Source organism: Dermacentor variabilis, chromosome 2 (assembly GCF_050947875.1).
Source record: "Dermacentor variabilis isolate Ectoservices chromosome 2, ASM5094787v1, whole genome shotgun sequence".
NCBI lineage: Eukaryota > Metazoa > Arthropoda > Arachnida > Ixodida > Ixodidae > Dermacentor > Dermacentor variabilis.
In genome coordinates this window covers 50,256,775-50,270,872 of record NC_134569.1, presented here as the reverse complement: position 1 = coordinate 50,270,872, position 14,098 = coordinate 50,256,775, and the positions used below count along the sequence as shown (strand labels likewise).

Sequence of the window (14,098 nt, the reverse complement as noted above, 5' to 3'; positions counted from 1 at the left end):
GTCCTCCTCCGTGGCCCGCGCATCTTTTCACGGTGAGTTGCGCGAGGCAAAAGATAACAGACACGCACACAGAGACGCACGCCCAGTGTGAGACGCAAGCAAAGCGATAGAGAGACTGGCGTCGTCGCGCCAGGCCTGTTACGAGGAGAGAGCGCGGAAGACGTCGGTAAAGCTCGTTTCTTCCTTACTTTTTTTTTTCTTGTCAGCGCTCCGGGCCGCCGTGCCACCTTTAGGTGCGCCCGCCCCGGACATCTCCCATCGCTCCCCGGTACCGAGCTGCTGTTCTGCCTGTTGGCTCGTGCGTTTCCATGCGAACGCGGCGCGTCCCTGTGTAGGGGGTGTGCATTTACTACGAGTGTGTACCGTATATACACCGTCTAAAAAGCATTATAAAGAAAGAGAATAAGAAATGTAGGAGAGTAGTGGAAGGTATTGGAGACACGCGCTAGTGTGCTGTCGAGAGCTGCGGCCCAATAGCAGCCGTTCTCCCCTCTTTCTGTGGCCGCGTTGTGGCCATTGTGCGCCCGCTGAATGCGCGCCCTACAAAGGAAGGTTGTTTTTAAAGTAGCCATCTTGAAGTGGGTTTAAGCCTTTGAGAGGAGCCGTTCGAACACGATGAACACGATAGAGAGCGTAGTGAGCGCGGAGCTAATCTGAGGCGTTCTCCCGCGAGAGAGCGCTCCGCCCCAGCGACAGGGAGGCGCCGGACGGACGTCCGTCTCCTCTCGGAGCTGCCGTTTACGACGGAAGCCGATGCGTCGGCACTTGCTACTTTTCGCTTAATCAACCATGTTCAGAGTACAACTTCTACGAACTGTTTCTGCGAAATTCAATTGCGTCAAATAATTATGGCCATAGATGGCAACAACGTAATCATTGTCCCATTAAAGAAGAAAGAAAATGAAGTGGTTGCGCGAAAATCCTTGATAGGCTCAGATGTAGTTATGTTCTCGTTCATTCATGAATTGCGCGTTTCGATCAGTTCCTTCCGCATTATCGCAAACTGTCACGTATGGTATATGTCACACCTCAGTCAAGTCATAAAATGTGGCGCTATATATATATATATATATATATATATATATATATATATATATATATATATATATATATAAAGTCACGTATAGACGATGGTGTACGAAGCGCTTTGACGCAATGTTTTCATTTTTCATTTCACGCACCGCGAAATGTTGAAACATTCAGCACATCCACCACGTTTTAGTTGTATCACGCCTAAAGATCATTTGCCACCTCAGACGTATGAAAAACCGGACACGATCGACAGTTGTGCTAGCTGATTGTAAACATTGGTAGGAGCAGCGACAAATAACGCAAACAAGTGAAATTATTTAATTAAATTACGAGGTCTTGTGTCCAAAAGTCACAGTCGTTCTATGAAAGCCGCAGTGGTGAGGAACGTTGGATTAACTCTGAAAATCCGGAATACCTTAATGTGCGGTCTAAGCTTGGTGAGCGAGTGCTCTAACATTCTGCCCCTGTAAGAGTGCCGCCGCAGACACCGGGAGTCGTACACCCGACCTCAAGCTCAGCAACAGAACACTATGAGGTCGTAACCACTGAGGTATCGAAGACGAGTACGCAGGTTAAAAGATGCGACCAAAAGTAACGCGACATTCATGGCGTCACTTGTGACTTTTTTCACCAGTGTGCTTTGTCTAGCTTGGCGCTGCCCCTTCCAATATGCTGAAATGCGACAACCCGCTTTTCGCTTGTTCATTCCTTGTTTTGTTTTGAGATAAGGAGTAGCATGCCACGCTGAGGAACAGCATGCCACAGACACTGAGTCACCGTGACGGGTATGCAAGCGAAGGATTCTACATAAGTGACGTCACGTCATTGACGTCAATTAGGTCTCTTCTTTTAATTGCGCGTTTCGTCTTGTTTGGCTTTCGCGCTTCTAATGCGAACAAAACCTTGTAGCCCGCTTTTCGTTCGTGTACTTTGTTCGCTTTTGTTTTCTCCGGCGTTGAGAAAGGCAGCGGTGCTCGCTTTTTTACACACAGCCGGCCTGGAAGTCTCTAGCGGACCCGAGCTGTCGCCCGGAACCGGAAGTCGCGGAAGTCCCGGCCCGGAATGCGCGACGACGCACCTGCCTGCCGAAGGGGCGTCGCCCGCGCCGGGTGGTTCCGGATCTTCTTCCTCGCTGTCCCCTGCGGGTGGTGGTGCGGCGGGCTCCAAGAAGAAGCACCGGCGCAACCGAACCACCTTCACCACGTTCCAGCTGCACGAGCTGGAGAGGGCGTTCGAGAAGTCCCACTACCCGGACGTGTACAGCCGCGAGGAGCTGGCCATGAAAGTCAACCTGCCGGAAGTCAGGGTGCAGGTGAGAGGTCACTACGTCTGTCTACGCTGGGACTGCGTGTGGGTGCTGTCCTCTGCGCAAGACGCTTCTTTATTTAGAATCACGGGCTGACAAATGCAAAAAAAAAAAAATCTTTTCAGCTTTCTGCACAGTCGTATGACGTCAACATGGTTGTTAAGCGTTGGACAGCCCCTCCATGACGTCTTCCACCAACCAGTTCGCAAGAGCGTCGATCAAGGAGCTTTAATGCATACGAACTAACGTTAGTACTGTGTGTACGTTGTTAGAAAACACCTGTGTTCATTAAGCACGTAATTGCAGAATTCTAACACTTTCGCAAACTTTCATGTACTGAAGCTGGCGGCGAACGCGGGAGTATCAGAGTCGCTATAATAGGTTACCCGAGTGTATGAACTTCAACAGCGTTGCTACCGACTTTTGGTGGGACAACCCTATATATAGAACTCTTCCCGTTTTCTATTTCCCGGTTTCGCTGTCTTTCTTCGCTGTTATTTCTAGATGGCCCCCTGACCATTTCCCCAGCCTAAGACAGCCTACAGGAGCGTCTCTCCTGGCTAACCTTTATCATTCAACTCCCTCACTCTGTCTCTTTTGTGTCTCTTATTTGCGTGCTCACAAATGTAGTATGTGGAACATGGCACTCACAGGCTACCTCAGTTCTGCCCCCAGAGGAACACTTCTTTTTGTGTATGTGTATTTGGGGTCGTAAAGTAAATTTTCATGTACTTCGCATTTCTATTCTCTTATACATTGGTTGCTTTGGAGGGATTTACACGGAATGTTGTACCTGCTCTCTTTCTCTTGAGTTTTACAGCAAAAATATATTTAATTAATAACAGGTGGTAATCAATATCATCATAATAAAAGTAAGTATGCCGCAATGAAGAGTTCGCAGGACATCTAACGTCAGTCAGCACCACTTTCCAAATTTTGTATACGTCTTGCAGTATTTAACCGTTACTGCAACACGAATTGCACCACGTACAAACACGGATGGCAGGTCAGAACACAGCCTAATTCAATCGTATAGTTAAGCGTAGTCGGCAAGCATAGGACACAAGTGCACCCCTTAGCACACAGTTGTACAGCGCCAACCATCACTAAAGCTGATCTAACCTTGTGTCTAGAAAAAGAAAATCTTAGCATGTTCGCCTTTACGCTGCAGTTGGCTCACTGATCACAATCCAAGTATTTCTGTAAGTAGAATCTAGTTGTGACAAAGTCGCATCCAAGACGAAACTATCTTAGTTATATCTAATCCACGTTACAAGCAGATAATCGTTACCTGCTGATTTCGGCAATAAATGCTTTATGTTTACTTCGTTATATCCATCTTAGTTATATTGAAGGGCGCACCTGCATTCTTCCCATAGTAGTTCGTTGATGTTCCGCTTTCTTCATAACCTTTGCTGACCTTTGGAGAGCAACATTTTTGTCCCTTTTTTAGCTATTCGCGCCGCTGACAAGGCCTTTTTGACTACACGCCCTGCCATGGGTAAAAGCGTCGAGGCCACCTGGACAATGCAGGCAGCGCGTGTACTGTGAGTAGTGAGAATGAGAATACTGTGAGAATGAGGGCGGCAACGTAGCTCTGAAAAGCGAGAAGCAGTGCTCGAACAAGTATAATCATCGGGCAGCGGTCGCGCGACGCTCAACATTTCGAAACAATGAAGCGGCTTCCGTGGCTCACTTTGCAAATTACGCACATCATAACGCTTAGACTTCCGCTGCACTCGTTATTGTGACCGCTAAGGCGTAATTATTTTCGCCTCCTACCTGGTCGTGTCGGTCACGCGGAAATGAAGAGTCAAAAGCGTGAATACTTTGGAACGTCGAACGTGAAGGCCGGGCCGGTAACGCGGGAAAAAAAATAAAATGACAAAAGAAGTTACCAGCTCCCGCGAACAACGCGGGCGCACTGAGCGCAAGCTGTACACGCAGCAGCAGCAGCAGCAGCAGCAGCAGCAGCAGCGGTGCTGTTTAATTGGGCGCGTGCTCGCACCGTCACGCCTTCGTTGTATAACACCAACGCGGCACTCTTTCGTGACCCCTGTGCACCTAAAGGGTAACTTTCGAGTTCGGTCCGCTTAAATGCGTGCAACGCCTTCAAAAATTCTGCACTATATATATAGGTGTGCTCCGGCGCATAACTGCGAGTGTTTCTCAGCTATAGAACCCCGCTTATCACCTCGAATGTTATAATTTATGCCTTAAAGACGCTCAGGCGAGAACTTAACGGCTCCGTGACGCTTCAGCTACAACTCGCCCGTTTAATATTCTTTTTTTTTTTTCTCGCTGCTAGGCGAAGCAGAACTGAATGCACGCAATGCGGAAGGAGAGCGCACTGAATGTCACGCACTTCCACTTGGCGCTGGTCGACGCCGGCGCCGCAGCGTACGCTGCGCTGCACGCTACCAGTGAGACAGAGCATAGTGTACGCACGGTCGCAATTAACTCCGCTACGGGGCCACTTTTTCACTCGGTTGATTTCCAATTCGCCTCTCGCGCGCCCGCGAAATAACCCCGAGTGAAGAAGCGAGGCGTCCCCTGCCGCCGCGAGGGGGGCAGTGTTAATTATAATCCCCTTTTTTTCCCCCTGAAAGCAAAAGGAAAAGTGTCCTTAAACTCTCGCTCACGTTGGCGACACCTGACGGCGGGCGCGGACATCACGTGGTGCGTGTGTGTGTTTGTGTCGCGCGCCGCCGGCCGTGCAGCCATTGCCGCTGCTGACGCTGCCGCCTCGTTGCTGGTATAGCGGCTTCGGCACGGGGGGGGGGGGGGGGGGGGGCGTTCTCACGAGTGCCGTATGCCCGCTGAGCTGAGTGGCTTCCGGCGCCTGCGTGCCCGCGTTCGGACGGGAGGAGGAAGAATAAAGGAAAACGACCCGCGACAGATTCATTTTACGCTCCGCTGCGCCCGCGCTCTCAACGCGACACGCGCGTGCGGTGGACAGGCTGTTCGTTCCCTTTAGCGCCTCGCTTTTTGTTGCTGCTGCTGTTTTCTGCCTTCCAACGGCAGTTTTCCGGGGTTTGCTCGAGTGCTTTAATCCGCTTTATGTTGCTCGCTGCTTTCGTGCTCATAAACATTAATTTCTGCTGTACAAGAATGAATTCAGTGAGTGCTGCGTAGTGATCGATGAACGCCAGATGTGGTCAAAACAAGCAGCCCTCGGAAAGGTCATCTCCTGTCAGTTCCTTTTTTTTCTCTCTCTCTCTTATTTCTTGGTGTTGTTGATCTAGCTGCGAGATTGCGGCAGAATTTTGACGGCGTCCTTGGGAATATCTTTATCCATTTTGCGCCCTTACACCCGTGAGCGCGACTGGGCAAGCCGCAATGCTTCAGAAAGTGTGATAAAGGTAAATAATAGTTAGATATACCCAGAACTCCCCACCATGCGCTTAAACCCACAAACAGCAATACCACTGCATACGAGGCCCTCACCCCCCTCCATCCCGCTCACCCCTCAGCCGAGACCGTAACCCACCACACACAAAACAGCGATACGGCCCGAACCAGAATTATTTCAGTGATGAAGGTTGAAATGGATAACAGTAGGAAACATTAACATCTGAGAAAGAGCTCAAGTTGCCGACATCGAGGTCGAAGTTCACGAGGGGAGACTAAGTTTCGGAACGCGCAATAAGACACGATATTTATATCGCTGGGAGACGGTGTTATCAATATTGGTTTTTGTTACACGATAAATCTCCTTTAAACGAAGCGGAGGTGATAAAAGATTAATGTGAGAGGTCTTAATGTCGAGAATCGGAGGAATAAATAGTTGCCCTACAGGAAGAAGTGACGATTATTTATCTAAAACTAGGTTCCCTTCTAGAAAAGTGCAATGACCATCATTAATAAGAAAGATAACTAAGTTTAACACTGCTGCGTAGCAGTAAATGTGATGGTCCCAGCTTTATGTCAGGCTGTTGTTGGTGTTGTGAACATGCATGCTCGACTACAGGCTACGAACAAACTTTAATGCGAAGGAAACGAAAGGCTGTGTGCGTTCAGTTGAAAGGAACTGCATGAGCCCAAAATTTTGTTTGCTGTATTCGGGAGGTAGCGATTGCTGAACGGGCACGCAACAATATGTACGTAACTTTTTGTTGTTCGTCTATTATGACCAGAGAAAAAAAACCTCCGCAGCCTCCTGTGGCTGTGAAAGTATTAAAGCTGTAAATGAAGCACGTACGCCTGTGTATTACGCTCTAAAGCTCTGGCGAAGTAAATCTGAATTTTGGACCTAAGAGACACTCTGCGCGCGCTTATGTGTCTGATCACAACTAATGTGCGATAGGCGCTTTAAACTGCAGGAATGTCAGTGCAGTCTGTAAATACTAGATCGTGCACAACGGCGCAGCTGACCTGCATCCGGGCCTTGTATGATGTGCAAACGGTTCCGGTCCACATGCAGCAGAAGCCGCGACATCACCCTAAAGGGAAAGATGAAACTGAAATCCAAGTGACGTTCGGAGTTGTTCGTAGCGTGTTGTGGGTGTCATTAATATTCCAATGTTAGCGGATAAAAACGCATACTTCAGCAGAAAGCCATAGTTTATCGTTGAAGCAAACGAAAGAATAGAAAGCACACCGAGAAATAAAGCTGAATAAAAGCACCAGCTATAGTGCGAAAAACCTTATAGGAAGACGAGCTAGAACACGGCAGTTAACTTGGCCACAGTGAAGAGAAGAAAAACCTATTCGTTTTCGTGAGGACCGCACCGCGAGGCTACCTTTTGAATCACCCTTCCCCAGAGGAGGCAATTCAAAACGATTACAGGTCAGAGTCGCACCACCGCTCCTCGCAAAACGCTCCCCAACAAATGACTCGTCCCTCCGCACGCACCAGCGTAGCCCCCCCCCTCTTCATTCCCCTTACTGCTTTCCCCTCGCTCTCTCTCTCATTAACCTCGCGGTTCTTCATCTACTTAGCTTTCTCCCTTCCAACTCTGTTTTCGCGCGCCGCACCGGAGCGTTTATAGGCCGGTGCCGCGTACAGTATCAAAGGCGAGCTGTGCTTTGTGAGCGGGGCAAACGGAACCAGGTAATCTCATATTCCGGTCACAAAAAACCACAGCCATCCCCGAGGCCTCGTTAGCATATTCATAGCTTTATTATCGGTTCCACAAGTTTCCCCCTTGGTTGCGGCCCAGCCATCGTGCGCTCGCCCTGCGTATGCGTACACCCTGATCGCGTCACGCGCAAACAGTGCTCGGCTAAACGTGTCTTGCTTGGCCCTCGGGACACGCGGGCGAGAGCGAGGGATTCGGGAAAAGCGTGAAGAGGGGAAAGGGGGGGGGGCAGAAGGACAAAGTATAGCGTGGATACAGTCACTATGCGTACCGCAGCTTCCAGCCTGCTTGCCTGCCTGATTCACTATATAGGGTCCCACCGGTGGATCTCGCGCGGAGCCTAAACGGCCTAATAAAATGCTCTGATGCGCCACCCTCGTCCTCCTTTTCCCTCTAACTTCCTCCCCTCTCCCTCGAGTTCGCTCTTGCATCCGAGTACCGCGCGCGCTCAACAAAATAGATACACATTCGCGGGACCGTATACGACATGACTGCGTGTGCATTGTACGCGTTCGCGCGCTTGGAATAACCAGCGGGGCGCGGCGACCCCACGTCGGCGAAGAAGCCCCGAGTGTCGAAGGTATATGCGCGTATGAATAAACAGAGCTGCGCATGCGTGGGCCGCGGGAGCGGGCTGTGGAGCCAGGGCCGCGACTATCGCGTGCGTTGCTGCGCCCAGAAAGGGTGAAAAGGAAAGAGGGAGAGAGAGACGAGCATGACGCGAAGGGGTGTCGAGGGACAGAGTGGGCTCATCAGCAATGCGTGTCACTGTCGCTCTCGCTGAGATATCACACAACGACGCTCCGCACCGTGCGGGCGTGCCGGGATTTGTTATGCCCTCGACGCTCGCGTCGTCGTCGTCGTCGTCGTGCTCGGCTTGTTTTCCTGGTCGGTTATTTTTTTTTTTTTATCGCAATTCCTCTCCCGCTGCTCTGACCTACGTGAAGTACTAGTTCATCTTGTTTATACCGAGAACGGTTTTGCAGCGTCGTGACCCTATAAGTATACTGGCCCCCTAAGTTGATGAGCTCTAATGTGCCTACAGTCTCTCTTAAACATGGCTTTTGTGCACCTGTTCACGTTGAAGTACGGAGAGGCATGTTTTGTCTACAAATTTATGGAGACACTGGACAGCCGGCCACTTTCAGGGCAACAAATACTGGGATAGTGGTCCCAACGAACGTATGCGCTAAAGGCAGTCAACACGCCAAAGCTCTGGTTGGCTTCCTGAGATCTACGGGCCCGCGAGATTGGTTGCCATAGAGACGCGCGTGCCGCTTCAAATCCGTGTGCCAGTTTCCGTTTCTATACTCGTCTTTCTCGCATTCCTATCTCTTTAAGTACCTTTTCCTCTGTGCAGGATAGCAAATTGAACTTCTACTGATTATATATATATATATATATATATATATATATATATATGTGTGTGTGTGTGTGTGTGTGTGTGTGTGTGTGTGTGTGTGTGTGTGTGTGTGTGTGTGTGTGTGTGTGTGTGTGTGTGTGTGTTTCGGTCAGTCTTCGACTTGCCTGATTCGTGAGCGATCAGGTGTGATACTATACGTTCTTTTGAAACGCGGAACACCTGGCACCTTATTTCACCTACACAACCAACAGGGCTGTATAGCAAGCTGTTGCTGGAGCTCACATTTGCCAGAAATGGCACCCCTACTATTAGCATCTATGAAAAGAAGTAAGTTGCGTGGCCAATGCAAGGTAACAATTCCTTTCCTCCGATTTTACTCATTTTTGATCATTCACTGTTCAGGAGCAGTTGAATATTTCAAAACGGTAGCTCTGTGCAATTAAGCGTTAAACTAGCGCAAAAGTAAAGTAAGTTTCACCACGTGAGTGTATAGTATATTGACATAAAACACGAGACAAGGGGAGCAGGCTAGGTCGGTGAGGAAGCCATACTTTTTTGTCTATACAGCGATCATTCGCACTCTCCGAAAAGTCACTTTTATGCAAACAAGCTGGTTATTTGCTCCTTCTTCATGTGTGCTTTTAACCAATTACGCATCAAAACGTCCAATGTAATCAGAGAAACTTGCTAACACTGACTATAGGGATGTGATCGTCGTTTTATAATAATTCTGAAAACGACTGTTCACTATTCGAAAGCCACTAGAAAAGCATTTGATATTCGATTCGCTTATGGCCTTAATCGATTCGAATTCAATTCGTTCTGAAAAAAAAAACGACTATTCGCACGCGCTCGTAGAAACGACGAACAACAATCACGAGCGTCGGTGACACACTCACAACCGGTGACCGACCCCTGCGTCGATTCGATGAGAGTAGCGTCGCCAAACACGAGCTTAGCCATACTTTTAACGAGCCAACATGGACTTGGCATGTAGCATTAGGATGTAGCAGTAGCGCGCCTCCACGCTACACGCACATCTTACGACAAGCTTCTGTCTCTCAACACCACCGTCCGTCCCATCGTTCGGCGCAGGTGTGGTTCCAGAACCGACGCGCAAAGTGGCGGCGCCAGGAGAAGATGGAGTCGCAGAGTGCCCTGCAGCACCGGCTCGTCGGAGGCGGCGGCTCGTCCCCTGGGCCCGGATCGACGGGCTCGGGGGCGGGCTGTCTGGGCGCGCCCCCCGCACTGCCGCTCGACCCGTGGCTGGCTCCGCCGCTCCTGTCGGGCTCCCCTTTCCTGGCCGCGGCGGCTGCTGCAGCGGCTGCCACGCAGCAGCCTCCGCACCACCACCACCACCACTTCTACTCGGCGGCGACGGCGCCCTTCCACCTACAAGGGTGCGCGTGAACTCCTCTGCGACTCGGGGGTCACGTGTGTTGTCACGACGAGGAAGCATGCCGTAGACTTAAGAGAAAGAGGGGTAGGAAGGACACGGTGCGGGCGATAACCCGTTCAGTCACTAATCACTGTGCATTCTCGATAAATGTGTCCGAGTAAGATAATTTTATTCCGAGGCGCTTCAGACTCTCTTGAAAGAAAGTAAAGGTGGCTCGAAGGTCCTGGATGTTCTAGGGGGTCTACGTAATTGCAGAGTAATTAACTTTCGACTTATTGTACGGTCAGTAAGATCTTATTTCTTCGTAAGAACAATTTATTAACCGCCGCAGACCACATGCACCATGTTAATATTGGCTGCAGGTGTGACGAGGAACGAAACACTACTACTTCATCATTGCCGACGCACCGCGGAATGTCGAGCATCTTGTAAGACACGGTAGATCCTTTATTGAAGTGGTCACGCGTAGCAGCACTTTGATCGGAGATGAAATGGAATAACATCTTCTAAGAAGAGGGATTTTTTTGCCCGCAGCTAAGCTTCCGTGTTTTCTTTTTTTTTCATTACTGAGCAGAACTGTTAGAAACAATTGTGTCAAAATTGTGCCAAAAGTGTGTCAAAAAATATGGACCCCGTGATTGAGCGCATCTAAACCACTAACCAGGTACTTCGCAGAACTAGCAACACGTTGGCACGAGAGTCGGTGGAGAACTTTTATATTTAGAAAAGAGGCACGAACTTTATCAGTGACAGTTCTGTTTATCTTTTAGAGCAAAGAGTTCCAACTGTTTCACACGACGCTGTGATTTTCTGACGTGAACGCTGCACGCATGATCATCTGGTGCATTCTTCTACTTCGCTCTCCGAATAAACAGTTGAAGTTTAGCGTCCGCCCTCTATCTTTCCTACGTGCATCTGTTAGCCTTCAACCAACTCGACCAGCAACAAATTTAACAGCACTCAACAGCTTTGTCACGCGCCAAAGGCAACTGACAGAGAGGCATAGAAAGAGATATAGAATGTATGTAAAGGAAGTACTGCTCAACGTCAGTGAGCGCGAATCAAGTGACTTAGACCCAGCTAAAAATAGGTGAGCTGTTACAGACGCTGACTTCTAACCACTCTGAAACCCAAAACATGTTGACGGTGGATGTTAGCGCTGTTTACTCGTTGCTAGTATGTTCCTCGTCTTCGAATTTGAGCTCGCTTGTCTTGCTCAGCACACTGTGAACCAAATTACGAAAGAGAAAACAGTTTTAAGTACAGGAAGGCCGAGCTGTTACCTAGCAATAGTTCCGGTTGACTACCCGGCTTAGAAAGAAAGATGGACAGACAATTCACTTCAGGCATCCTTCTGCAGTGCGCCCTTTTTTTTTTTCACAAGCGCTACATCTGTAACACTGTATAAAGAAGAGTCAAATTTGAACTTGTACTTGAAAGTACAAACATATAGACATGAACCCAGTCATATGCAGGCGGAGGAGGATATAAGCGAATGTTTGAAAGAAATAATGACAATTGCCTCAAAGGTCACGAGAAAAGAACAGCTATTTCTGGTCAAAGTAAAAACTAATAAATAATCAAGTATAGCAAAATACATATAAAATATTTTCTCAACGTTATCTCATGTGAGGGAATAGATTGATTAGAATTTTGTTCCTAGTTAGCATATAATTCTTGATTTCACTTCGAGTTTCTTTCTTTTTCCAAATTGATCTACTTCTCGTTTATTATAAATGATGTAGCCTGTTACAAACGTCTGTTTCCGTTTCCTGGGGAGGATATCACAAGTGCGTTTTACGTGACACATTTCAAGCGCGACGTATTTCACGCGCTATCGTCAGCTCCCTCCGCCGCGCGTTTCTCTTTGCCACATTGCGAGTCATGTTGCGGCGAAGGCAGCTTTTCTGATGTCACAAGTGTTCGACAGTTTCAGTGCTTCGTGGCCTAATTATATCATTTCTCGCTCCATGCAGGATGACCGCTCCGAGCAGCAGCTCGCCGCTCAACCTGACGTTGTCCAACGAGCCTAAGCCACCGTCTCAGTCACCGGAGGACGAGGACGAGTCGGCCAGTTCCGGCCGCACTTCGAGCATCGTGACTCTCAGGCTACGTGCTCGAGAGCACGTGCAGCTGCTGTGCAAAGGAGTGTGACGCCGGCTACGTCCGGACGGCTGGACACGGCAGTGAGGGCCGAGCTGTACGAAACTAGACAAGAAGAGAACGACGTGTACATAAAGCAACGATTTAAAAAAGGACGCGTGTTGCGCCACGTGATGTCACCTCTCGCTTTAGGAATCTCGCTTTAGGAAGCCAAACTGCCTTGCAGGAACGGAACTTTGTGCAGTGAATGGGAACTTCAACAGCCGTAGGTCGCGTTTAACGGCGGCAACGCCTCGCCTAAAGCTCTCCTATTAGGCGCCTGTCGCCTAGTTTGGAAGCGCAGGTAACACAAAAATAAACGACGATTGTTTCTAGGGTCTGGCACCGATGTACTGCACGGCGTTGTTTATTTATCAGTAACATTCCGAGACGACTGTTCGTGCATCTTTTTCTTTATTCTGTGAATGAGCGGATGCAAACATAGACATCTGTATTAATAAACAAAGATTACGCTCCTTTCCTCTAGGTCTTGGAGTAGTGCACTTAGGATGTTTACTGCAATTTCTGCTGCTAAGCTGCTACAGAAAGCTCGCTAATTGTACATATTGTTGAGGCTTCAAGGTTTTAAGGCGTTGAGGTTTTAAGGAATAAATGGAGCTATAAAATGCCAGGGTGTTAGTGAGATCGACAGTCATCGCGCACCTTTGAGTGCGAACGAAATTTCTGCGCACGAATAGCGCATAAACCGATGCGCATTCATTATGAGGTTTGAAACATTATGAAACTATTTGACGATACAAATAGAAAGAAAATCCGATTTCCTCGTGACTTTCTCCAGCTTTCATTTCACGTGCACGCGCGGTTTGTCTGTTTGTATATACTGTAGAGCAACACACTTGATTTTGAATTCTCTGCAATATAAATATGTATAAAGCTGGAAATTAATAAAGCTCTATAAATAAAGATTGGGGCGCTGAGTCAATTTGCTGCTTTGTTTGTGTGCGTGTGTATTCTTTTCAGCAATGATTTGTCATTGTCGTACTTTAGTATTTAAGACCTGCTATCTCGTGCTTGCTTTTTGTCTCTTTCAAGTAAGTATATGGATATATTCAATAATAATAATAATAATAATAATAATAATAATAATAATAATAATAATAATAATAATAATAATAATTGATGATGATGGTGGTGGTGCTGGTGGTGGTGGTGGTGGTAATGGTGGTGGTGGTGGTGGTGATGATGATGATGATGATGATGACGACGACGACGACGATTATGATGATGATGAAAGATAAGGACAAATCGAGATCAGTGCAATCATATACGAAACAACCACTGTCTTAGCGTTGCTCTGCTTAAGTCCTATTCACATGTTCTTGAGCCTATTTGTGCTTTCCTAACTGTGAGGATGAGTACACAGAGCCACATTTCGTTTACACTGGGCTTATAATTAATGCAAGCGCCTTTTTCACGATGGCGGCTCCAGCGTTGCAAAACAGAGTACCTTTACATATATTGTTAGCGCTGCAGTCGGCGAGTCACATTTGCTATTAATTTGTACATACGCATACTTTATAACTGACCGGACGCCTTCGCTAATCATATGTTCGCTCCCTCACTCTGCAGGAAGGTGTTCTTACGTATGAACGTATGAATTCGTTTGTGAACGTGTGCTCAGGTATCACAGGTTTTAAATAATAAATCAGTACCACAGGTTGGCATCAAATGTTGGTGGCACTGATTGCAGACGTCGTAATATGAATTGGTCCTCTCCTCTGTGTAGTCTTGCACGTGGGTGTGTTCATGCGTGC

General features: G+C 48.2%; 1 protein-coding gene across 1 annotated transcript in view; it reads left to right on the top strand.

Annotated features, from left to right (window-relative positions):
* The window catches only part of LOC142570315 (retinal homeobox protein Rx1-like), a 51,372-nt gene extending 38,156 nt beyond the window's left edge, over positions 1 to 13,216 (top strand). Inside the window, exons 2-4 of the mRNA XM_075678707.1 lie at positions 2,025 to 2,344; positions 9,878 to 10,182; positions 12,158 to 13,216. Of these exons, the coding sequence (XP_075534822.1) occupies positions 2,025 to 2,344; positions 9,878 to 10,182; positions 12,158 to 12,335 (803 nt within the window). The 3' untranslated portion in view covers positions 12,336 to 13,216. The remainder of the gene's footprint in view (positions 1 to 2,024; positions 2,345 to 9,877; positions 10,183 to 12,157) is intronic.
* The last annotated feature ends 882 nt before the right edge of the window (positions 13,217 to 14,098 follow it).